Below are 27,512 nucleotides of genomic sequence, written 5' to 3'. Positions count from 1 at the left end.
ACTTTTTATCATATTCTAGTTCTTTGAAATTTACTTAAATAAAATATTCCACTAATTGCTTAGTATCTCAACCATCCTGGATAAATGAAAATTGATGTAAGTTTCTCCATATAATGGAAAACAACAAATATTTGTGATGAAACTCAAATATATTGTAAGCAAAAGAGATTTTTAAAAATTGGAATAGCTTAATAAAAATATCATTTTAAAAGTGATATTTTCATTGAAAATTTCAATTTTTGATGGACATGATTTTGGCTTATTAAAATACCATTAAATTATTACATCAATCAATATTTCAGGTCATGACCCTTGGATTTAAGAAATTCTTCAAGCCCATGTCAAATATGATCCAAGAGAAAATGTGATTTGCGTCTGGAGACAATCGTGCTTGTAAGTCTTGGAAAATTAGATTTTTTCATAGTACAATGCAATAAAAACTAAAATATCAACTCATTAATTACTGAACTGCAAAAAATTTGATTCACTGTTTTGTTTCTGTTATGATTTTTTTTATATCTAAAATTAATACAATGCTTCTTGATTTTTTGGTTATATTTTTCTTAAGGTCAACTAGTAATAAAAGCCCAACATAGCTGATAGAAGAGAGAACATTATTTGGAAGATTGCTACAATTAAAAAGAAAAGCTGTTTCTAGGTGAGTCATTGGTGAGGGCAAGCAATGGCATAGATTCTACATGCTAGTCAATGGTGTGCTCTCATTGCATGTGATAATAAAAATATAAACAAAATAAGTGGAAAGGGTTTTTATAATTCTTATTTTAACATTTGCCCTATAATAAAAATCATGACAAGTTTCCTAACAAAATTAAATCTAAATGCATAATTCACTGACAAATATCTATTGATTGGAATTTTACCTCCTTTGAAAAATATTTTTTACACACTCTGTTAAATAAGTGATAATTTATAGCTCATAAGAATACTGTCAGAGTAGGTTGCTCATGAAACTTATAGGGAGTAAGCATTATACACTTTACCTCAGCAATATTTTTTATCTTAGAATTAAGAAGTTAGGGCGAGGTGTTTTAGAGGTTATTTTTCATTAGCTCAGAATTGTGTCTACCATTAGAAATATTTAACAGAAATACTTTTATTTGGTATTGTCCATCTCCCGTAAACTTATTTTAATAATGTAGATGACTTAGGGAATCTTTTATTTCCTGATTTAAAAAAACAATGGAATCCTGCAGTGAAAAATAATTTGTATTAAATTATAAGGCCATTTTTATGACATATGGATGTTGATTCCCAAGCAATTGGCCTGAGAACAATTTTCCCCACAAATTATTGAAGAGTCAGAAAGTTAAAAATGAGATTAATATTTACAGGAAATAAAGCTAAGCTTTATAGTAAATATGCTCTCAAAATTTGGGCTTTTATGTTCTTGTGAAACTCTTTATTTTGATATTTTACTCTTTTTATCCCAATTTTGGTAAAAGCAAAGAATGCAAGATGTTTTCTAATTACTTTAAAATATATATGTAAGAAGCTTTCCTGTTTGTAAGGCTAATTTAATTAAATTAAAATGTATTTAATTCAGCTCTTTAGTACTTGAAGCCATGATGCTCTTTACATTTTAATACATAAGACTATTAATCAAATCCTTAAAGCACAATTATTGTGTAGTTTTAAAAGAAATTTTCCATTGAGAACCATCTATATTTATTTCATAAATACTGATGAATTATATTTCTTTCATTTTCTATTGCAGTTTGATTTATATTAAATAGCATATTTCATTTTGGCTTTAACGATGGAGAAAAAGTGTATCCTGTATTTTCTGTTTCTCTTGCCTTTTTTTATGGTAAGCATAAACTCCTCTAATGTATCTCCCTATCTATGATTATTTCTGTTTTAACTTCCAATATACCTGTAATTGATAAAGGCTAATGACAACAAAATGACATGTACATATCTGATGCATAAAGTAAGTATATTTTTATATCCAATCAATACAGCAATCATTTATTTCCTTTCGGTGTACACTTTTAGCCTTTTAATCCTACAGCAGGCACTATGGGATGGTGGGGCAGTGAGTGCGGGGGGTGGGTGTCAAAGTGAGGAAGGTCAACGGATACAAATGTGCAAGACACAAGAGGAAAGTAGTTATCAGAGTGGCTCTGAAAATATTTCAGAATTTTTCTGAAATATTTTCAACCAGACCTGTTGATTCTGAGTTAGATCTATTAAAAAAGCAGATTCCAACCTGTTGATTTTTCTCCCTTTCTGCCAACTCGTTGACTTATATTGATTGAAAAGCAATTCAGAACCATGCACTATATTTTAAGTTAATTTCCTCATCCATTCATTCAAACAAGTCTTAAGTGTCCATTTTCTGACAGGCATTGATGCTAGGTTTGGAGCAGGTGTGTCTGTGAGTGTGTGTGCTCACACCTGCCTCTGCATGTGTTTGGGGGGATGTGGGGCTGGAAGTGGAGGGGAGACTAAGGATGACTAAAAAGCAGTTGTTACACTGGAGGGGTCATATGCCTTTATACATTTAATTTTGTTTTTATTCACAAAAAATATTTTGTTCATATTTTTTCTCTGTCTCTCTCACATTAAAACAGTGGCTGCACTTTTATTTCATCACATGTATGAGAAACTGAGAGACATAAACTCATCTAATTCTGTGCCAGCAAATAATTTTCCTGTGGCGTTTCCAACCACGCAAACCCCACAAAGATTCAAACAAAGAAACTCAACAAAATATAGAAAACCTAAACGGGGAAAAGCAAGACTACATTCCTGTCAGCATTTGTATTTGAAAACATTCTCAAGTCTAAGAGCAGTCCAAATTCTGCACTTCTTAGATGTTATCTTAGGTAAATAGACTAGAATTCAAGAAACAGATCTCCTGTTTCTTCAGCGCACACCCTCTGTTGAGCATGCCAATGAGATGCACAGGCCAACCCTGGTTCCCTGTGGGTAATTCTGTAACAGATTACCAATCTGATTATTGTAATTTAAGAAATTGTTCCATTCCTCTTGAATTCATTCTGACAGTGTTCAAATCTGAATTTTGATTTTAAGGAAGAATAAAAATGATATTGATTTTATGCAATTCTGTAAACTTGAGGACAAGAGAAAAAATATTAATTTTCTTGACATCGTAAATTTCCATTTATTACTTGTGTAGCACAACGGCTGCATAAATCCTTATTAGGAAATTGAAACCAAAGAATGAGAGAGTTAATGTTAAATGGCAGTCAGGTGATAGTAAAACTTAAGTGGTGTACACACTGAGGGCACATTACCATTTAGACTTTGCTAAATTCAGCGTCCTGCTAGAGAACAGAAAATCAAGAATAAGGGGACACAATAAGAGTAGAAAGATAACTACTTATGGAAAATAGTTAATAGAAATAATGCAAAAGTGAAGGAAAAGTAAAAGTTAAGAGAGATTTATACAGGCTTCATATTATAAAACAGGAAAAAAAACCACATGGAAATTAAAGTGGAAGTGAAGCTTAAAATAGTAAGAACATACATATCTATCTTGTCCAAAACCTGTCTTGATGTGCATACGATAAAAATTCCATTTACCCACATCACAAATGAACTTGTCATTATTTTGATTATCAAAATATAATGATAGGGCCAGCCCAGTGGCTTAGCGGTTAAGTGCTCTCGCTCCGCTGCTGGAGGCCCGGGTTCGGATCCCAGGCGCGCACCAACCCACCTCTTCTCCGGCCATGCTGAGGCCGCATCCCACATACAGCAAGGATGTGCAACTATGACATAACAACTATCTACTGGGGCTTTGGGGGAAAAAGAAAAAAAAAGGAGGAGGATTGGCAATAGATGTTAGCTCAGATCTGGTCTTCCTCAGCAAAAAAAAAGAGGAGGATTGGCATGGATGTTAGCTCAGGGCTGATCTTCCTCACACACACACACACACACACACACACACACACACACAAATAATGATAAAAATGGCAACAATTTTGAGCATTTACCTTGCACTAGATACTTCCCCTCTATTATCTTGATACTGTTTTATCTCATTTTACAAAAGAAAGCAGAGGCTTAGGGGGGTTAAATATCTTGCCTACATTCACAGAGCCGGTGAAAAAGTAGAGGTGGGTTTTGAATACAGCTCTGCCTGCGTGCCAGAACACATGTCCTGTAGCCGCCTCCCACAGGCTGCTGAGAGCCGACATTGACCGTGCTTCCCAACGCTGCCATTGGCAACTTCTTGTAGGTCGCTTGAAATTGGACATGGTGGGGATGTTTATACCATGGAAACTGGCAAATACTACAAATCTGGGATTTCCCCTCAGAGCCAGTTGACCATGCAGTACATCACTGCACTCACTGTTTTCTGTGATGACAGACAGCCTCCCACAGACATTCTCACAATTCTGAAGTTATATATTTTTTAATTCCTTAGATTCTTGTCATAGCAGAATCAGAAGAAGAGAGTCCTGATGAGTTAATTCAGCTGGGTGTTACTAGAAATAAAATCATGACAGCTCAATATGAATGTTACCAAAAAATTATGCAAGACCCTATTCAACAAATAGAAGGTAAACATGACTATTTAATTTTAAATGCATTTGATATATTTTTAAAAGAAAACTACCCCATTACATCATTATGGGTTCCTTCGGGCCATTACTAAAAATAGATTAGCTGCTAGTTTTTCTGGTATATGTGCAGTTTTAATGATTTATTTATGAAGAATATTTATGATATAATTTATCTTGCTCCTTTTAAAAAATTCTAATAAAAAATATGTGCAACAAGGATATTTTTAGTAACATTTTTATGGTACAAAGATATTTAAAATATCATATAAGTATGTGTCTTGAATTAAATCACTGACAGTTGATCTTCAGTTTATGAAATTTGTATTTCTTTTTCTCACAAGCTGCTTGATAGGAGCTTGTATAATAGACTGACAAACAATTTTTTTTTTGCCTAACATACTTTGCACGGGACCTTTGGTAGCAAAGCTAATGAAATCTAAGTGCTTCTGTTTCCATTAAGATATTTTTGTAACATTTATTGAGGGCCTACTAAGTGCCAGATATTTGCCTTGATTCTAAAGACACAAAGATGAGTAGCACAAGTAGAGTTGCCAGATTTAGGAAAAACCAAAAGCAGGCCACGTCTTTTATCTGCCAACCCCAAAGACAGGGTTATCTTCAAGATATAAAATGCAAAATTCACAGTGAAACAAAGCAAAATGTAAGGATTTTAGATATTTCTAAAGTTTTAACCTATCAGTGGCAACAAAGATCTTATAATTTGGGGAAAAATATGTGATAGTATAATATACAATGTTTCTTATATAAATTAAATATTAAATGTAGGTTATTATTAATATTTGTAACTGTCGAAATGAACTTGCTTGAGAAAGAGAAAAAAGTGATTTTTCTACCTTGGTTAACTTTTTTTTTAGAATCTTAATTTAACTGAGCAATATAATTTGTTCATCTTTGGAGAAGTATTTAGATATATCTGTTCAAACATTTTTGCTATAAGATATTTTAGTTCAAAAATATCTTTAAAATATGCCAGACAATGACAAATTGTCTGATATTAGGACAATAGGGGTTGAATTATCAAATAATTACAAATTTATATACAAATACCGTGTTAACTGATCTGGCTTCTTACTTTATTTCATTAAAATCTAAGTGTTATTAGTTTAAAACTATTGAATTAACCCCTTCCAAATTATCTAGATATATGTAAAAGTAGGCTTCAAATCTAATTGTTGAACAATAGAAATATCTTTATGAGTTGCATAATAAAATAATTTTGTGATAAAATAAGTTTAGGATGACTGTATAATAACTCTTTCTCTTGGAGCTTCATAATGCTCTTTGTAACTTTAAATACTCTAGAATGTTTTGCAATAAAGCACTGTCTTTATTTTACCATTGTGTCTCCCAAATTTATTTGAAAGACAATTTTTTTAATGGAATATCTACTTATGTCTCACTCAAATGCCATACAACACAGTTTGAAAGATTCTGGACCTTGCAATCTGTCATGCCGCCAGTGTTGTCATTAATCAGATGGAATCTTTTGAAGCAATGATAAGGAATCGTTTGAGATGCTTTCTAAAATGATGCAGGAAACTTTTCTCTGTTAGGGCACAAAATGCATTTTATTTAGTAATATATGAATGCAAGCTATTTAAATAAATATTTGAAAATCATGAGAGACAAAATTGAGATTATCTAAGGGATTTTTTAAAAATTAGAATTATTTAGACTTTCAGGCCAATAGAATTTTTTCTGCTTCCATGAAGGCTATTGATCCTGAGATTGCTGTACAAATCTGTTAAAAATAATAAACATCTCATGCAACATTCAGGTTTCTATTTATGTGTGCTTACCTGACAAGGTGGAAAATTAGTTTCTTTAATTACAAACTGTTACAACATTGGGACATTGGTCATTTTATTTCTCTATGCCTTTAAAAAAATTCTATATTTTTTCATGTAAGACATTCTTATTAAACACTTTACTCCAGTTGAAAAGAAAAGGAAGGAAACTAAGAGCTAGAATTTGGTGGAGGGGCCTAAATAAGTATGTGTCAGGGTTAATGTGATGAAATAGGAAATACTGAAATATTCATTGTTCACTTCAGAATACACTAACACCTTGCCCTAAGAGCACAGTTTCTAAATTAAATATGTTCCTGATTTCCCATATTTTTTGAATTTCAAGTGGGACACTAATTAACCACTACCTTATGGTTAAGGACAACTGGGAAAGACAACTTGATTTATTGAATAAATAGCTATCTTTGAGAATTAGAATTAAAGCTAAGCATTTTATATATTTTTTCAGCTATTTCTAAATTTAATTCAGCAATTAGTTATTCTAATAATTACTTGGTGAAAAAAATTCAAGAACTTGCTATAGATTTTATATGATGTCTTCATTTTTGGCAGACAGTCTTTATTGCACGTCAGTGTGAACCCACCATTAAGACTTTATGTCTTCCTGTATAAGTAGATGGAGTTAGTAATCCCGAATCTGTACTCCCCCTCTTAAGGCATTTACTGCAACAGAACCTGGGACGGATGGCTGTGCTGGAACGATGTTGCCGCGGGAACCGAATCAATGCAGCACTGCCCCGATTACTTTCAGGATTTTGATCCCTCAGGTAAAAGTAGAATTTGTATGCAAATTTCCTTGACATCTATTTAATAAACCCTAGCTTAACCAAATTACTGTTTTCTTTTTTCTTTTTTCACATTAAAGAAAAAGTTACAAAGATCTGTGACCAAGATGGAAACTGGTTTCGACATCCAGAAAGCAATAGAACATGGACAAATTATACCCGGTGTAATGTTAACACACACGAGAAAGTGAGGGTACGTGATAATTATAAAGTGAAATTTAATTTACACTATCTCTTTAAAAAGTTAGTTACTGATACGGTATTGGAGAAAATTTAGCTAGTGTTCCATTCCATTGAAAGGCTTTTCCTAATATACTTTGAGAAAACAATGAAGAAAAACATCTTTGTAGAAATAATTATTATTGATTCTGTCATTCACTGAGGAAGCAATGCTGCTAGGTAATAAAGTATTTACAAGTCAATGTCTCAGTATTGGGGTTTCAAATTTCCCAAAGAAAACATACTTTAAAAGGGTAAGAATGGAGAAAATTTTCCTTTGTGGTGGAATTTCTAGAATTACATTCAAGAATTGTGCTCAAGTAAACATGATAAGCCCAGCAGGGTTTAAACAGTTTCTCTGTCCCTCAGCAGAAGGCTTTCATTCTGATTGGCTGTTAGGTCCCTCTAACTCCCATTCCCACTTTTAACGCCATACACTGAAGTCAAGGTTAGTCAAAGTTTCTCACAACCATAAAGCTTTGATAGAAAGTGCCTGCATATGTTTGCACGTGTGTGCAGATAGAGGCAGGTTCTCACAGTGATTAAAACTGAATCCTGATATCTGACTTTCTCTTCCTGCCCCTTACCAGCTCTGTGACTTCGGGTAAGCCACGACCTCTCTCTACCTCAGTCCCCTCAGATATAAAATGAGGATAACAGTAAATCCATCCTCAGGGTTTCTTTTTTTTTCATAAGGACTGAGTTAATAGAAGGAAAATGCTTAGAAAACCAACAAGCATGTAGTAAGCATTTGATAACTGTCAGCTATCATTATAATCATAAATCATGTATTCTTTGCTTATTCAGAGAAGAGTTTGAAGAGAATTATAAAAATACACAATAAAAGGTAAGTTACAAATAAGTAGAATATGGACAAATAAAAATCAAAGAGAAAAAGTCAAAAGTAGGAGAAATTTAGTTCATATTTGTACAGACCAGACGCTCCCATAAATCACTACATTCAGATTTGTCTTAGAGTCTCAAATTTGTCAAAGGAAAAAAAAACCCATTTGGGAAAGAAAGCCTTATCTGGTATTTAACTCTAAACAAACAAACAAAATCATCAAATAGTATTTGATTTAAGATGCACAAAGTGATACAGTGAAAATTGTCAATATCCTCCAGAATATAAAATGCTGATTTCATATATTATACAACCTAGATCAATAAAATTATTCCTTCATATATTTAATAAACAGCTTCTAATTTCTTAAATAAAAAGGGCTTACAACTTATAAATTTTGATGTTACTTGATAAATTTCCATAGATGTTCTTCATTCCAGATGTATTAATTGGTTTACAAGCTAACTGGTAATGCTATCAGATCACATATTTTTTAAAACATAATTTATTCTATTAATTTGAGCTTATACACATGTTGGATTATAGTATTGATATAAGCCATTTTTTTTTTACATACAAATTTTAGACTGCACTGAATTTGTCCTACTTGACCTTAATTGGACATGGATTATCTATTGCATCACTGATTATCTCGCTTGGCATATTCTTTTATTTCAAGTAAGTACATGTAAAATATTTTTTTAATTTACCAATTGTCTTTGGTGAATGCAGTGTCACAATCATGTTTATGTCATAGGCTGATAAAATATATGAAATATTGATGATGATTTATAATGTTTAAAATAATCGAAATAATTTGAAATACCTTGAACTTATCTTGGCTTTGTAAAATATAGAGAGAGGAGGTCGATGAAATATCTGAAGTCCAACTTTACAAAATTAGTAGACATACAAAAATGAAATCATACAGTAAGATGGGAGCCAAAATCAATATGTAAACCTATCTGTATTTCCTTTGGAAACTGTCAAATATCATAGCCCTTCTTACTTGAATTTTCAACTTCTTGGTCAATTTTGCTATCAGTATACATGGTACATTATAGGAACTAGTATTTTGTGTGAATAACAACAATGGCATTTATTACATATTATTACAAATAATAATCCCAATATATTATGGTTAGGTTATTTTTTTCTCGTTTGAGGGGATCATCATTAAAATGGTTAAATTATACGTCGAATTTTACTTGAAATTTACTCCTTTTTGTGAGGAGGGAGAGTCAGCTCTAATTTCTTCTTCTTCTTCTTTTTTTTTTTGTGAGGAAAATCAGCCCTGAGCTAACATCCATGCTAATCCTCCTCTTTTTGCTGAGGAAGACCGGCTCTGAGCTAACATCTATTGCCAGTTCTCCTCCTTTTTTTCCCCAAAGCCCCTGTAGATAGTTGTATGTCATAGTTGCACATCCTTCTAGCTGTTGTATGTGGGACGCAGCCTCAGCATGGCGGGAGAAGTGGTGCATCAGTGTGTGCCCGGGGCCCGAGCCTGGGCCACCAGTAGCGGAGTGTACGCACCCAACCACCAAGCCACGGGGCCAGCCCATCTAATTTCTTGATTCAACCAATCATCAACAAGTGATTTTTTAAATTATAGGAAAGTAAATTCCAAAACACACATATGTTATTTTATGCATTAACATGGTTTTCAGAATCTTAATCACCATCAGGAATTCTAGAATGCAGTGTGAAGAGTGAGTAGCTATCTTTCATTGTTTCTTCATCACCATATTCAATGTCTTCCTCTTCCTCTTCCTCTTCCTCTTCCTCTTCCTCTTATTCTTCTTCTTCAACAACCATCTTGGATCATTAGCAGCTTCAGAACCAGCTAGAGTAGTAGCACATCAAAATAATCCAAATCTAGAAATTATCAGACAGCTGGATGTTATGCACATGTGTAAGTGGAGCACCAGCTTTTAGCCCATAGCACATCAAATATTCAGAGTACATCGAATAATACCCAAACCAACCAACTGTTATCTCTTATGGGTTCAAAATCATGGGATCTAGAGATTGCATCAGAATTACAGTTTCTGGAAACTTGCAGCTTCTTAAGAATCTTCAATATCAGTTACTTGGCGGGATCCATACGGATACTTTTTAATGGCACTTTTGATTTATGACATTATCTAGGCACCGTTAGAAACTGATTTTAAAAACTCCACTCTGAACAAAGCTAGTTAAACATTTGTGTACATTTTAAAATGTGACATATTTTCTTTAGTAAATTGTGTAAAAAATGTATCAAAATAAGTTGAAAAGAATTTTTATCCTAAAATATGGAAAACGTTTCTTAAAGAATTAAATTTACCGTACTATGTTTTGCAACACATTACCAAAAGGTTCTTGCTCAAAACTAACTTCCAGTTCTCAGTTATAAACTAACTGATATGTCATATCAGTTACTTATATACAGCTTATTAAAACTTTGTCTTTACTCTTGAATATACTCTTAGTTTATACAAGATGTTTGAAATTAATACTATCTTTGGAGTAGGAAAAACTTTATTCTGATTGTCTAATAGATTAAAAATATCTGTTCTGGGAGCCAGCCCAGTGGTATAGTGGTTAGGTTTGCCTGCTCTGCTTCGGTGGCCCAGGGTTCCCGGGTTGGTATCCTGGGCACGGACCTACACACCACTTGTAGAGCCACGCCGTGGCAGCATCCCCTATGCAAAGTGGAGGAGGATGGGCACAGATGTTAGCTCAGGGCTAATTAATCTTCCTTGGCAAAAGGAGGGACATTGGCAATGGATGTCAGCTCATGACCAATCTCCTTCACCAAAAACAAAACAAAACAAAATACATCCTGAAAAATGGAAAATAAACAATTTTCCAAAGTGACAATTTTTAAATAAAGTCCTCAGGTCCACAGTGGTATATTATTTATGCTAATTGACAAAGTGAAACAATGTTGCTGATGCTAACACACATTGGTAAAATATGGCAATAAAACTAGGTTACTATTTAATTTAGTGAATTTAAAAACACAAAATGAAATTCGAAATTCTCATTTAGTATAAGGAAAGGACCAAACAGTTTAAGAAAGAAATAATTCATTATTTTTCTTTATTCTTGTAAACAAAATCTTTACAATTTAAAAATACAAAGTACCTAATTTGAAAATATGACTCTCTTGGTTCTTGGAACTAAATGATGCAACCAATCGCCCTAAAATCTATGCAGTACTCTAGAACTCAGATTTTTAGTTCACGAAAATTACGTTTCTACCACACATATAAACAAACCCACAGAAAGAATTAATTTAAGTGTAACTAATACTAACTAAGATTCTTTTTTTAACGTGATGACTCTTACGACTATGACTTAGTATAAAGTAGATCAGTCTCTACCGTAACGGCATAAAATAGAAATCATAAGAGTTATTTAAAATTCTCTTACAAATCTTGGAAAAAAGTTATAAGTTTTAAATATTTCTAACTTCAGGAAGAAGAATGCAATCCTTAATTTAAAACAAACAATAATATTGAGGAACGAGACTTGCACTTAAATTTGAAACATTTTTTAAAAATTGAAAACAATTTAAGCACATTATTAATTTTTAAATAAAGAAAAGAAAAATATACACTGTAATTCTAACATCCTATTGATCAATTTTTTGTATTTTCCTAGTTTTATTTCATTTTCATTTGTTTTTACAGTTTTAAGTGTAATGTACAAATTATTTAAACTATTTTTATAACTTAGCATTATATAATTTTTTCCATGTCACCAAAGAGTTTTAAAAACAATCACTTAATTGACTAAATAATATTCCACTTAATAAGTTGACAAAAGTTTATTAAATCATTCCTCTATTTTTGAACATTGTTTCTTTTAACTTTTCCTATTAACAAAAAACACTGCAATGGACATTTTCATCCATGACTTTTTGCATGTTTTGCACTATTTTTTAGGCTACATTCCCAGAGACATGGCATTTCTTGGTCAAAGGGTATACCTCTTTTTATGACTCTTGAAATACATCATCTCAAAGGTATCTCCAACATGTTCAAAACAAATTCACAGTATCTACCTCCTCCTAACCCAAAGCAGTTTTTCTTCCAGACCCATCTTTGCAAATACCACTACCAGCAATCTAGTTGCATCAGCCAGAAATTTAGGAGCAATCTGTGACGGCTTCTCAATTTTCTTCCCTTTCGTTCTTTCCTCATACTCTGTGGATCTAACCTCCTAAGAGCCCTCCAGTCTATCCAGTTTGTTTCCTCTCTACTGCCACCGCCACCAACCGTGTCTTATCCAGCCTCAGTAAAACCACTTTCACCATCTTTATTCAATTCTAAACAACGTAGCCAGAATATTTTCAAAGATTTAGATCAAAATTTTCAAAGATTTAGATCAAATATAGATGTGATTTTGTCATCCTTCACTTTAAAAATTTTAGACTTCCTATTGTAACTTATAGAAAGTCAAAGCCATTAACGTTCCTATAATTGAATATTCTGCCTATTCTCTCCCCCCTCCTCTAGCCTAGTTAGATGTATTCATCTTTCAGATCTAAACTTTAGCATACTTTTCTCAGTGAAATCTTCCTAAATTCCTTATCGTAGTATTTCTAAAACTGCAACTGGATGCGGTGGACATGGAGTAAATTTTTAATTACCATTTAGGAGATAATCATCTCTGCAGATTTAAAACTAATATAGCTGAGACCCTTCAGATTAAACGATCTCTTTTTTTTTCTTTTTTGTGAGATCAGCCCTGTGCTAACATCTGCCAATCCTCCTCTTTTTTTTTTGCTGAGGAAGACAGGCCCTGGGCTAACATGCGTGCCCATCTTCCTCCACTTTATATGGGATGCCGCCACAGCATGGCTTGCCAAGCAGTGCGTCGGTGCTTGCCCAGGATCCGAACCGGCAAAGCCCGGGCCGCCGCAGTGGAGCGCGCACACTTAACTGCTTGCGCCACGGGGCCGGCCCCTAAACGATCTCTTTTTATTTTACATGTAACAAGCCAAAATATTCAAACATTAAATTTCTGAAGAACATGAAATTAAGAAGTATAGCAGTTATATTGCATGCCAAAATCAGTAGTCAAAAAGAGAACAGGTCTCCTATAATTCCAAGCCCTATGGCCCCAGACAAGTTTGAATTTAGCTTCTTACACTATATAAATAAAATCCTACACTAATTCCATAAAGTCAAATGCAAAATTAACACAGCTTCTTCATGAAAGAGCCTGTGATTTAATTGAACAAATGCTTGCTGTGAACTAATGAGGCAGTGGGGACTGTCAAGTGAAAACAATGCTACAAGCCAGACTATACCAGTAAATGTAAAGTATCCAATTCCAAATCTCTAATCAGTCCAGTCATTTACTCTGTCCACGCTGGACTGACTTGGTAAGAGGAAAAGAAGATGTCATAAGAATTGTCTTATCAGGACAGTGAAGAAATTGAAGAAACTAATGTCCGCTGGTCAGAGAGTAAAGGTACCAAGAATGTTAAGCCAGAAAAAGACAAAATATAGGGGGCATGATAGATGACTTCAAGAATCCAAATGACTATAACTGGGAATAGAGTTTGCATAATAACAAAGAAAAAATATTTGTCTCAATTAAAAAAAATAAAAAACTCTATCAGCTAAACAAAATAGAATGAACTGCCAAGTGACCAATTGACCCTCCTGTCACTCAAGATTTTCAGACAGAAATTAGACGTCAACCTATCAGGAATTTTGAAATGGGTGATTCCTAGACTGGGTTCATAGCTGAACCTAATGATCTGTAATGCTATTCCCAAGCCCATGTCTATGAATCGGCAGTAATTTAATAAAGAGGATTAGAATGAAAGAGTTAATTTTTTTAATCAAAATACATAATTTCAATATCAGGGAAGTTGGCATTTATGAAAGTATTTTGCAAGCTAAAAGCAATCTACACTGATAAACTATATTTATTATTGATTAGGAATTGAAAGGAAATCTGGTTCAATATTTTTATATCTGTACTTACATATGTTTTATTTAGAAAAGCAAATACTATTCAACCAATACTTACAAGTAATTTTAATTTTGAATTGATAGCTTAAAATTTAAAACTTCAGAATTAATTTATCGTCTCTATGAAAAACACTTTTTACAAAACTGAAATTGTATATATACATGCTAAGTACTTTAGCTTTAAAGATACAATCTATAGACTCATTTCTCATTTTAAAAGAGAGACTACAAATTTCATGTTGCTCCAAATATTGTCCTCACATTTTACATATAAGTGGGCCTTTTTTTGCCTCTAGAAATAGATCAAGTTCTTTTTGTTTAAATCAAGAACACTGTATGCAAGAAACACATGTATATGTTATTTGCTAAAATTTCCATGTTTTTAAAAAAGATGTATAGCATGCTACATCAGCAAAATTTTGTTAAAGCAAATGAGTGACTTGCCAGTGTATGGAATTTGGGTTTTGGCCTGTATATAAAACAAAAATTAAAGTTTTCAACTAATTACATTGCTTATACTTAAAGTTTATACTGAAAGTACAGTTAACTGTTCATTCTCTAGAGTAAACAAAAAAAAATCTTTAATGGTGAGTTAGCATGACAGGTGTGTACTTGATTTCAAGCATAAGTTAATTTTAATGGATAATGTAATACAGTAATTAAAAACATGGGATATATTCAAATCTTGCCATCACCACTTAGTAATAGTATGAACTTAGCCTGATTCTCCTTTTCAGTAAGCCTCAGTTTCTTTATAATGAGTCTTCATGTTGTTGAAAATACTGAGCAAAGAAGACTCACATAGTACCTGGCATGTAGCAATCTCTCAATAAATGGTAAGAGGCACTAACTTTCTCATTAGGTTATATCAGTCATGCAGGCACATAGACTACACTTATATAGTCATCTAACATTACCTCTATAGAATAGAAATACAAAGTAAAAAACAAGTTACGGTGGAGCTACATAGAGCTACGGGAAGACGGAGAAAGGAAACTCATTCTGACTCGCAGAATCAGAAGATTCCTGAGGTGATAATCTCATTGAAATAAGCGTTAAATGATGGGTAGAATCTCAACAGGTAGAAACCGTAAACCATAAGAAATGAAGAGATTATCTAGTCCAACACCCAATTTTACTTATGTTCTAAGTAGTTAACTAAGTTATATCCAGGGTTGCTCCCCATCTGTGTTTCTGTTTGGCTTAGTAATTTTATTTGACTTTGTCTTTTAAAAATGGAGAATTCAAACAGAAAAAAGCAAAGCTACAAATTAATTTTTCTTTCCTATTATACATTCTCAGGCTTTAGGTAAAACATGAGAAACCCTCTTCAAGTAAGACCCAGGTATAGCATTCTAAATATTTTTTTATATGTCTAGACATCCTTAATTACAGGAGAGTAGTTAAGAGTATGTTCTCTAAACAGGCACATCCGGTCTCCGATCCCACCTTTGTCACTTACTTGCTGCATAGCATGGTGCAAGTTCTTTCATTTCTCCCAAACCTCCATTTCACATCTTTAAAATGCAGATACTATTAGTATCTATATCACACATTTGGTATAAGGGCTGAAAATATATGTGCAGTGTTAAGCGAAGTGTCTAGTTTGGAAAACATTGTCTATTATTGGCATAGTTATCACTCTTTCTTATTAGTCCATTAAAAGATTTTTATATAAATATTTAGCCCTGATAAGCGTATTATACAAGTGGGCTCTTTAAAAACAAATTAAAGAACACAATTTCTGGTTTTATATGTGCCATATTTATAAAGAAATGGTTATAATGTTCATGTAGGAAAATAAGTAAACAATGAATGAAAAATTTTATGTACCAAACTAGTAGTATAATTATGTCAGCAAAACTAGTGGTTAAGTAAATTAGTCAAAAATAATAAAACTTTTTTATGCCCACAAGATACCACATAGCTTACTCAGTACTTGAATCCATATTAAAGAATTTGTAGTCTTTGATTTTAAGACTTTCTAACGTATACTCCCCAGAACCATCTCCTAAAACAGGAAAAGCCACTATGTGCCGAAAACAGCTAGCCACTAAAACAGGAAGTAACGAAAAGAATGTCACAAAGTTAGCTCCATGAGAGCAGGAATCATCTCTGCTTTGTTTATTTACACAGTCCAGGGCTTAGCACAGAACCTTGCCCAAAGTGGGCACTTAATACATTTTTGAGGAATAAAGACATGCACTGACTTGGAAGCTTATTTCTAGGACTGACTTTCCCATAACTTATCTGTGACCTTGGACAAGTCCCTTGAGTTTATTTGGCCTTTGTTGTCTCCATCAACAAAGAACGGCATTAGACTAAGACCCCTTGAAATTCTAATGAGTAGAAGCATCTGCATAAAACAATACAGGATACTCTGCAACTAGGTTGAAGGAAGACCAGGCCACCTCAGAAAAGGCGGAATTGAATGGTTAACGAAGCATGTTCATATAGTCAGGAGCAATAGAAATTTTAACTTTCCTCCAACTAACCTGGACATAATTCCTAGAGGAGCTGATGTTTCACATAAAATCATTGTGTATAAAAAAATCTATCAATCTCCCCTTTCTGCTTATTAGCCCAGTTTCTCACACTGCAGTCATTCTTCCTTAGTCTTTGCTAGAGGTAACTTTTTTCCATTTGTTAATTGAGGGTCACTGATCCATCCTAATAAAAACCAAGAACCATACAAAAAGTTGATTTAGGGTACTGTTTGTTATTTTTTATTTAGAGAGAGAAAAAAAAAGTCTACTACTCATCCATGCTTTAAATTAGAAACAGAGAACATGAAACACTATTTACCAGATATACTTCAGTTTTATATTAGAGCCAATTAAAGGAAAGAGTCAGAGTGGGAGATAAAAAGAAAGGGAAGAGAAAGGGAGGGGAAGAGAGAGAGACAGAACTTCGGGATTTGCCAAGCCCTGAGAGGCAATGACTCTTACTCATAATGATCCTTGGAAAAACAAAGCAGAACTCTTTAGATAAAAAAAATAAATAAACTTTACTGGAATTAGTTATAAATTATATTTTAATTACTGTTTAAAATCTGAGAGCATAGCAAATCTTGTTCTTACTTTCAACCCAGACAAAGGGCTCTATCTTCTCGCACATAAAAAAGCTCATATAACATCTGACTTGCATGGGGAAAAAAGGGGTTCTTTTTTTTTTTTAAACATCTTAATTCTGCTGACATTTCTGACACTGATTCCAAATAATTTTAAACCCAAGTTGCATATTTGCAACTATGTAGGCAATTATATCATTTCTAGGTAGTTGAGATCCTAAATAAAATTCAGCAAAAAAAATCTATCCAGTTAGTAGGTCAAAGCTTTCTCAACTTAATAAAGTAATTCTTCAAAGCTTATATTTCTGCTTTCCAGGACAAGTGACCCAAATTCTCACCTTTTTCCTTAGATCATATCTGAATATATTCAATCAACATGATGAACTTTTATCTCGTTTCCAGTTTCTTCACCTATCTCTTGAATTAGAACAAGTATAATTTTCTTCTTTAAGCTATAATTTTTCTCCTGAAAGCTGTTCATGATTCAGTCTTTATAGATTTTAAAGAAAGCTAACTATTTAAAGAAATCTCTCACCAAAACATACAGGAAAAAGAGTCTTACGCTACAAATCACACCCTGATGCACCTGATTCGTCAAATCAGAACTTTCACTTACACAAGTTAATTAAAACCTGGCAAATCTGCACTGTCACAGGTTTGACAATGGCTGAGTTCAGACAGAGTCATCTAGTGGTCCCTGAATCACGTCTCTCTCAGTGCCTACCCAGGATCTTCCTCGCTTTCTCTACTCCTGTGGTACATTTCATTTGTTGTAAGTTTGTCATGCACTGGGGTTCTGAGATATATCCTATACTGTTGTATGCATCCCAGGCTTCCCTCAGCTTTCCATTGGATACTATTTAATTAACTATAGTTTTTCATGTAATGTTTTATTAGATCATACTCACTGAGTCTGTTTCCAAATTAGTGAGTTTTAATCAATGTGCTGAAAAATCCATCCCCCTCAAAATGAACGTGGTGAGAGCTGAAAACATTCCTATTCAATAAGGCGAGTCTTAGTTGGAAAGCTTTTTAAATATGTCTACTGTGGTTATATAATAAAAGCATTGCCTTTCCACATTAGAGTATAAGATCTGAATAAAAACAGAGCGATGCAAAAAGTAATGGATTTACTCTAACAAAACGAGTTCTGCTATAATGTAATTGATATTATGGGTTTATGGAGAAGAGTCCTAAGTATGGAAATATAAAGTAAATAACTGCATTAAAGAATTTGGACTTATTTTAAATTGTAAATTTATTATTTAAAGCTATAACTGAATGTTAAAAATCACATATTTCTGTTGATATTTTTGATAAATATGCAACTTCTAAGTGTATTTCATCTATTTTGCCTGAGCAAGTTGAAACATACATGCCATTTAAGCATAGCTAAATTTTCATGGGAATAGAAAGACAAATCATTTTAAGAAAGCTAATAATCCGTTGCCTGATGTAAAGACTATACAGTCATTTGAATGGGTTAAAACTTTGTAATTTGAAATAGAGAACATAACATTTTTCTCACCAAAGTCATAATATATATTGCAGTGTGGTTTGCCACTCTTGCAGCATAGTTTATTTTCCCAGACCGTACCCACAGATATGACGATATATGAGGAGCAAGTCTAGGTAAACCCTCCAAATGGTAGCATCTCTTTAGTAGTTAGGAAAATCAAAACTCAAGAAGGACTGGATATTACGCTGCTAACATTTGCTGATGGAACGTTAAGATGTAACACGGTAGAGTATGAACATCAGAATCAAAAAGTCATTCAGTGAATTATGCTCCTTAAATTTTATTTTCTTCATCTTAGTATGGAAAAAACCAATGTGGAGTTTTGCCTTATGCGCTGTTCACATTGTGTTTCTTGTTCCTCAAAAACTTTAAGATTTAACTTTTTTTAAAAAACTTTGACTCTGGGTGCTTAGAATGCTTTTCTCCCCTATCTTCTCCTGTTTCAGTTCTGTCTTGAATATTCCCCTCACTCTGGCCAGAGTCTTTATCTATCTTTTAGTCCTATTTTACTTTCTAAAAAGCATATAACACTATCTAGAATTACATTAAGGAATTTATGTCTATTTACCCTCCATTGACATGAGATCAGGGTCTTGCTCTGTATTATTCACAACTGTTTCCCCAGCATCTAGAAACAGTACACGATATGTTACTTGTGCATCAATGAATAGTTATAAGTGACTAAATGAATATTAAAAGAGACAAAGCCTTATTACTTTCTTAGAAACTTCAACATTCAAATTCAGCAGATCACTTAATAAGATTGTGACCTTGAACAACTTTATTAAATCTCAATTTTATTAAAGGATACTGATACTTCAAGGGGTTGTTAAATGAGATAATGAATGTAAAGTCCTCATCTCTGTGCCTGGGATATTCTAAGGGCTCAACAAATGGTGGCTGCTATTATTATGAATTCTGCCTCTAAAAGGGGTTCTTGGAGTGTAAGAATCACAGGCATTCAGAAAGCCTGACTGTTTCTTCTCTAGGTTTCCTGTCCATTAGGAGACCAGGGAGAGCACTTGCACTGAGGGAGTTCACACATGAGAGAAAACCAGTTGGCCACACAAAATGAGCACGTCTGTTCCTTCCGCAGCCTGTACTCATATTAAATGAGCGTCCCTGAGAGGCAGGGGCAGGGGAAGAGGGAGGATGATGGAGCGAGAGCGACCATTTGCCCTCCAGAGGGACTTTCATTGAGCACCTTGGCTGAAACACTCCTGTACTTTTTCTAATCTGGCCATATGGATCACCAGCAGCCTCCGAAAGAGAGCTGTTGATAGAAGTTATGTTTACTTTGTGTCATACATAACCAGGTGATTCCATGAACTCGAGTTTCCATTTAGTAGATGAAAGATAGCAATGTTGCTTCTTCTTTTCATACATTTATTGCTTTCTGCCCGTTGTTTTTGGCAGTGTTCAGATTGGCATGAACTTTCCTCTTGGATACATGGGTAGTGTTTTCTTGGGAAAAGAGCTGAGCATTTGGAAACTAAATTAGATAAACTGGCATAAGAAGGCAGTACTTCGTAGACCGGCTATTCTTATATTGCTTGTACTTCCTCTTTCCATGACTAGTTTTGCTCAGGATTAGTATCGAGGAAAGCAATTTGGAAATTTCCACCTCATGTCAAAACTAAATGGGAAACAAAGACAAGTATTTTGTCCATTCTGTGTCAGAGCCTTGAATAAGGAGCAGCATAATACTTGGGGTCAGCCTGATAATGAAGGTGGAAATATGGAGAAGGATGAAACTCTGGGAAGGATGAAATTCCTTGGGAAGATAATTTAGGTTGCTTAAGTTATTGCCCTTCATCACATGGAAATTGTCTTTCTAATGCTAAATTATTGTGTTTTGTAACAAAAACATGACAATTTACTATTTCATTGCATTACTTAAAACATGAGCAGTTTTATATTACTGAGGTGAACCTTGATGCTATTTTATTATTTGTGAGAGAAAACCATTAGAGAACTTGATTACAATCAGCCATATGATAACTATGTTAAAAATAATAGCTAACTTAACATTGAGTGTTCACCATGGGTTAGATATTATGCTGGGCACTAGATGTGATTGATCTCATCTAACCTTCCAGACAAGCCTATGAAGTACTATTGTTATTCCTGTGTTACAGATGAGGAAACTGAGGATTAGAGTTTTTAAATAACTTGCCCAAAGTCGTACTGTCAGTAAGTGTGGCAGTCCAGATTCACTCTCAGGTCAGGTTTCAAAACCCACTCTGAACTATGTACTGACTTGATGCAGTCTGCTTCTAATTGTTCCAAAAGAGAACTGAATGGCATAGTTACATTCCACATGCAGTGTAATGGTTTTATTGACACACTTACACCAACTGCCTCTATAACTCTGCTTGTCAAAATTGCATATTGAAATAGTGTCCTAAAATAATTATATGTAGAGACTATGAAATGGAAACAATCCAGACCCACAAACCACATTTTCTATTCTGTGGTTATGCTAGGATAGAAAAGGATATTATAACATTTAAAGAAAGGGGAGAGAGTTTTTTGTAAAACATTCTCTAATCCTATAAGACAATTGTTTTAATATTTTGAGTAAAACAACACATTTAAAAATTTAGAGTAGGTGAAATTGGTTGCAAGTTAACATTGGAAAAATATCTATATATTTTTAGGGTTTCATTTAATCAAACCAGTGTGTTTACCAAGTACATGTTTTGGTTTTCATTTACGAGTTGATTTTATTTGTACGAATGTACTTACATGTATCAATGAATATGTTTAGAAGAAAACAATATGTATCACTAGAAAAATCTGAGCTATTTTTACCACTAGACGTTGATAGAAAGCATATGTCAGATAGCATCTGTCTGCATTAAGTTGCACAGAACCTAGAGGAAGAAATGGAAGAACCTAAAGCAACAGCAGTAGGCTAGTATTGTAAATAGTAGGACATGTTTACACAACACGAAGTGAAATGATTTGGCTATGGTCCAGATTGTTACAACAATATGGACAGCTAAACTGGATATCAGGGTTTCCAATGCAGAAATATTTGGTCTAAGATATATAGGGTGGATTATCTATGTTGACCATATTATTTGAATAATTTCATAAAACACTCAAAATAAGCTTTATGTCTCTGTACTGAAATGATTTCATGTATCCTATTAAGTATTTGTTTGGTTTGGATATTAAATATTTCATTTATAATAGGATTTAATTCTATCATTTCAAAGTTTTGCCCATAATATGACATGGTTTGGGTCTAAAAAAGGAAAATGCTGTATAACATTGTATCACAGAGTAAGAGAATAAGAAGCCATTTTTTTTGCGACCGTACTCAAAATAATCACATCTTCAGAAGAAAACAGATACCAGTAGCTCATTTTTAAGTCCTTAACTTTCAAGCCAGGTTGAGGTAGGAGGAGAGTCATCAGAAAAGAGGGAATTCTGAGAGAAACAGAAATACAGACCATCACGGAGAAGAAAAGGAAGTTTAAGTGTAAACAAGGAAAATTAAAATTGTTTTTCAACTAACTACAGTTAGCATTTTATTTTACTTACTTCCAACCTTTTCACATGTGAGTATTATAAATATCAGCAGTTATAATATAAATGCTGTTTGTTTTATGTTCCTCAGCTCCTATCTTTCAGCCCTTAATTCCGTCACGAATTGCTATTTTTGAAAGCCTCCTTTAATGTTTGTTTTCCTTCATCCTAATTTGCTCTACAAATATTTCTGATTTGCTGTCTAAGCAAACCTTGCCTGCCTTTTGGTTGTAATTTCAAAACTATGAAATTTTGTTGTTTATATATATGTCTTAACCAATGGACCTGGATATAAGTGTGTTCAGCAGAGGAGGGCAAAATAGTCCAGTTAAGGAAAACATCTTAATTTTTTTCCCATAATGGTAGCTGAGCTATCTAAATTCTGTTACTAAAAAAGTGAGTATTTGCATGGGTAAGCAGTTTTTCCCTAAACAATAGTTGGCACTCCGTAGACATGGGTTAAGCTCAAGGCAAGCATTTTAAAATAAGACCATGTGGAAAATTTTATATGTTCATAATGTTCTTCACCGAAGAATGATAAATTACAAGAAATAAACCACACACAATACAAATGATTTGGAAAGAATATTCTTTACTAGACCTCTTCTCATATCGTTAATTCTCTTCACCCCCAGTGAACACAAAGCACTTGTGTCACTGCTGTGGTATTTTATTGAAAATAGAACCATTTTTGCCTCAATGTTGACTTTACTTAAATAATAACAAGAATCATGCCACTCCTTTGTTCAAAACTTTCAAAGATTCTTCTTTTCTATAGAACATCATCTACACTCTGTAGCTTGGTCCCTGCCTGCCTCTCACTACTCTCACACTCTGCAAAGTCAAATCAAATAAAGACTGTCTAATATGAAAATACTAGCAATTCTCAGCTGTTTCTATTTTGATGGACTCTAGCTGGACTTCACACACTTGTCAGTCGATGACTGTTTAAAAGGCAATGGATTGATCCAAGAGCCATCTTGGTCATGAAGCCTTTCACAGAAGTGTCCCTTATAGCATGCACTTCTGTGGAAGGCGTGTATTGAAAATCCATAAATATTCACTGAGATTGAATTCACTTCCAGATGCTTTAAAATACTAGTTATATATAGAATCACAGACCTATAACCAGAAGAAATTTTAGAGACGATATAGCCTAAACTTTACATTTTTAAATATAGAAAACCTTAGCATCCCTGCCTAACTATAATATCCTGGGCACATATTCTATTTAGGATAAAGTGATGTCGTGATAAAATTAGATTAAAATCTCCTTAAAGTTTCCAAAGTAAAGTCATTTGGGGTTTGAGTTATATAGGGTGGATTATCTGGGTTGACCATATTAATTGCATAATTTTGTAAGAACATAAAATGAGCTTTTAAGTCTCTGTAATGAAATGATTCCTCATGTCTTCCTACATATGTGTTTTGTTTTGATATTAAGCATTCAGTTTCAAATGTATTCCTTTCTACTATTTTAAAACTTTACCCATTATAAGCCTTCAAATAAATGCTCCATGAAGGAGGTAGTACTTGAGTTGGTCTTTGAGCATAGGTAAGGCAGTCATAAAAGGACAATCTCGTAGAGTGAACGTGGATTCAATCTGAAGAGCAACGTTACTTGTCATTAATGACAACTTTTCCTGAAATCTATTTCTATACGAACTCCATAACGCTCATTTATTTTGTTTTATGAGGACCTCCAGTAAAACGTGGTAATATTTTTATATCTTATGTATGGTTGGGCCAATTAGAAAAAAAAATTCAGTCAAGCTGAACAAACCTCATTGGTTGCTAAGTCTATGTTTTTATCAATTTATCTATTCTGAATACAATGTTTTCTTTCTCATGGTTTGTCTGCGTAATCTCCACCAGCACAGAGAGGCTACGTGGTATAAACAGAACAACTATAAACAGGCTATATAAACAGAACAACCTACATGGTATAATGAAAAGACCATTATCTGTGTAAGAATCTGACAGACAAATCCAAAGTTTTCAAGTTAATTAGCTGCATAATCTTTTGATCAATGATCTAACTTCACTGAATATCAGCTTCTACATTTTCAGAATGAATCAAATATTAATCATGTTGAGAGATTAACAGAAGAAATTTATAAAGAGGCCTCATAAGACAAATTTCCTATCTCTACATATGTCTACCTGCACTGAAGCAAGACATTTGTCTCTATGTTTTAAGGAATTACAAGTTTTCCCTAATTAAGTTTTTTATCATGAGTAAATCTTGGGGAGAAAAAATAATTCCTCCAAATTTGGAGCAGCTGCTATGAATTGTGAATGTATCTTATTTAAATGATTATTCATAAAAAATGTGGAAACATTTTATGATGTCAACATCCTTTGGTTTCTCTTGCCCCTTAGGAGCCTAAGTTGCCAAAGAATTACCTTGCACAAAAATCTGTTCTTCTCTTTTGTTTGTAACTCTATTGTAACAATCATTCAACTCACTGCAGTGGCCAACAACCAGCCCTTAGTGGCCTCAAATCCTGTAAGTAAAACAAGGTTGTGTCCTTAGATTCAAGAGGTTAGTGGGGAAGAGATGGGAGGGGTGGGGGCCCTGATATGTGTATTAGGTGTGTAATTAAGTACTCATATATGTATATTTTAAGGTCTGTCACATAGACAGTATATGTAGCTATATTCCAATCCAGAAAGGTAAATATATCTCAATAATCCACAAGTTATAAAGATTGCATATCAAAAGGAGGAATACATTTCTTTGCTTCAATAATTTACATATGTTACACATATCTTCACCTCATTTTATGGCTAGAGTCCTGCTCCTGGTGGGACATAAGGGTTTATGACTACATAACATTTACTCAATTGAATTGAAAAATCAATCAAAGCAACTAACTCTGTGTAGTTAGAAAAAACTACACATGAGAATAGAAAATTTAAATTAAATTGTATGTTTGGTATCAGGCTGACTTTAAAGAGTTAATAAAACCATCAGGAAAATGAATTACACATTCCCTATATAATGTTAAACTTTATGAACATAAAATTTTTATAGGGTTCTATCAAGTCCTTATCACCTCAGCACACATTTATAAATTGTTTCCTTACAATGCCTTTGGAAGTACAATTTTTAGGATGAGTTATCAAAAGACACACAAAAATAAGCACAAAGGCTGTCATAACATAAAAGCTATATTATTAAAACATAACCTAAAATTTACTTATACGAATGTATATATTTTATGCAAGCTATATGCATATGGAAGCTATACTTCAATGAAAATATCTAGATAAATAACAAACATATATTCAAATTTTTTAAATCATCTGCTTTCATAATGTTTGTAGTATCTGTACCTAGTTTTGGATATAGATTTGTGGAGAGGTGTGTGTATATGTATACATAAAGTGGTTTTTTAAAGATTATCTAGTTACTGAAGTCAGAAAAGGGAAGGAATTTTCACTCAATGGGTCAATAAACAATACTCTCATATGTGTTTTATGTGTGTTTTTAGGGTAATTTCCAAAATTCTAAAATTCCCTGCATTGTTTGCACACGTGCATCCGGATTGCTTAATCTTGTATATGTTCCACTCTAAAGTCACCGGGTGAGGAAACACACTGGTGTATAATTAGCAATATAAAAAACTGACTAATGTCCTGCCATTTTAGAGTGAATTTCTCTAGAACAAGGAAAGTCAAAGTTTTGTCATGAAGCTGCAGAGCAAGAGATTCGAAATCTCACTTTTATATACAAGGATATTGTGTTTAACACACAAATTGCAAACTGGAGTATGGTTATTTTTGATGTATTCTTGGAAAATTTATTGCCTGTTTATATCACGAATGTCCTTCATAAAAATATTTTTCCGAAGCATGCTTTTAGTTCTTTTTATCATAATAGTTTATGGATTAATTTTTAAAAATGAAATCAGGAGTTAGAAGCCCAATTACATATGTATATCTAAAAACTATGCAAATAAAAATTTGAAGCTGAAGTCTACTATTTCTATATAATATAATTGAATAACTCATTTTTACCTTTGAGAGGACATTGTTAATATAATATTGTTTGACATCAAGGTACCTGATTTAAAATTTAGCGTCATGCATTCTGCAGATGTATTTAATGAAAGAAAAGGTTTTATAAATGTCCTTTAGTTAGAAGGCATTATGTATAGTCATGAAAACAAAATTGGAAATACAAGACTTGTTTTCAGGGTATACTTTTGATTGATGTTGTATGAATATTAGCAAATCACTTAACTTCTCTAGTACTCAGTTGTTTTTGTGTGTGTGTGTGGGAGGAAGATCAGCCCTGAGCTAACATCCATACCAATCCTCCTCTTTTTTTTCACTGAGGAAGACTGGCCCTGAGCTAACATCCGTGCCCATCTTGCTCTACTTTATATGGGACGCCGCCACAGCATGGCCTGACAAGCAGTGCGTTGGTGCGCGCCCGGAGCCGAACCTGGGCCGCCAGCAGAGGAGCAAGCGCACTTAACCGCTAAGCCACGGGGCCAGCCCCTCTAGTACTCAGCTTTTAATCTATAAGATATGTGACTAGTGATAAATCATGCCTCACAGAATTATTTTAAGGTTTAAATAAAACAATATATATTAAAAACATTTTTAAGCTAACTCGTATGCAAATGTCATTATTACTATTCTATGATAACCCAATATTTATTTTCCAGTGCATTTCATTTCCAATTTTCTTTTAAGTGAAAAAAATATTTATTTCAAAATAATGATAATTGCTGCTAAATATTTACTGCATTCCAGACTGGAAATTGCAGCTGATGGGAATAATTGGCCATGTGTTTCTGGGAGAGCTTTCAATTTATTCCCCTTGCTAAGGGAGTAAATTCTTACTCCATGTTTTCTTTACCCTATACTTGAACGTCCCTCTTCCTGTCTCTTTAAGAGTGGAGAAGAGAAGTGGAGACCTCAGGAAAAGAGGAAGGAAAACCATCACTTTTTCTTCTTTATACTCACATGAAACCTTCTAAGCCCATATTTTTTTTCTTTTTTTTTTTTTTTTGTGAGGAAGATCAGCCCTGAGTTAACATCCAAGCCAATCCCCTTCTTTTTGCTGAGGAAGACTGGCCCTGGGCTAACATCCGTGCCCATCTTTCTCCACTTTAAGTGGGATGCCGCCACAGCGTGGCCTGACAAGCGGTACATCGGTGCGCG

The 27,512-nt window shown here is 33.6% G+C and overlaps 1 protein-coding gene across 2 annotated transcripts in view; it reads left to right on the top strand.

Moving 5' to 3' along the window:
• The window catches only part of CALCRL (calcitonin receptor like receptor), a 102,382-nt gene that overhangs the window by 59,707 nt on the left and 15,163 nt on the right, over positions 1-27,512 (top strand). For both annotated transcript variants that reach the window (XM_004426715.3, XM_087435465.1), the window contains 8 exons: positions 303-393; positions 569-658; positions 1,736-1,828; positions 4,418-4,553; positions 7,042-7,152; positions 7,251-7,363; positions 8,820-8,911; positions 24,717-24,843. In XM_004426715.3, the coding sequence (XP_004426772.2) occupies positions 1,778-1,828; positions 4,418-4,553; positions 7,042-7,152; positions 7,251-7,363; positions 8,820-8,911; positions 24,717-24,843 (630 nt within the window). In that variant the 5' untranslated portion in view covers positions 303-393; positions 569-658; positions 1,736-1,777. The remainder of the gene's footprint in view (positions 1-302; positions 394-568; positions 659-1,735; positions 1,829-4,417; positions 4,554-7,041; positions 7,153-7,250; positions 7,364-8,819; positions 8,912-24,716; positions 24,844-27,512) is intronic.

The sequence above is a fragment of the Ceratotherium simum genome, chromosome 9 (assembly GCF_057802395.1).
Source record: "Ceratotherium simum simum isolate JZ-2026a chromosome 9, ASM5780239v1, whole genome shotgun sequence".
Taxonomy (NCBI): domain Eukaryota; kingdom Metazoa; phylum Chordata; class Mammalia; order Perissodactyla; family Rhinocerotidae; genus Ceratotherium; species Ceratotherium simum.
Note: the sequence above shows the minus strand (reverse complement) of the source record. Positions and strands in the feature narration are given on the sequence as shown.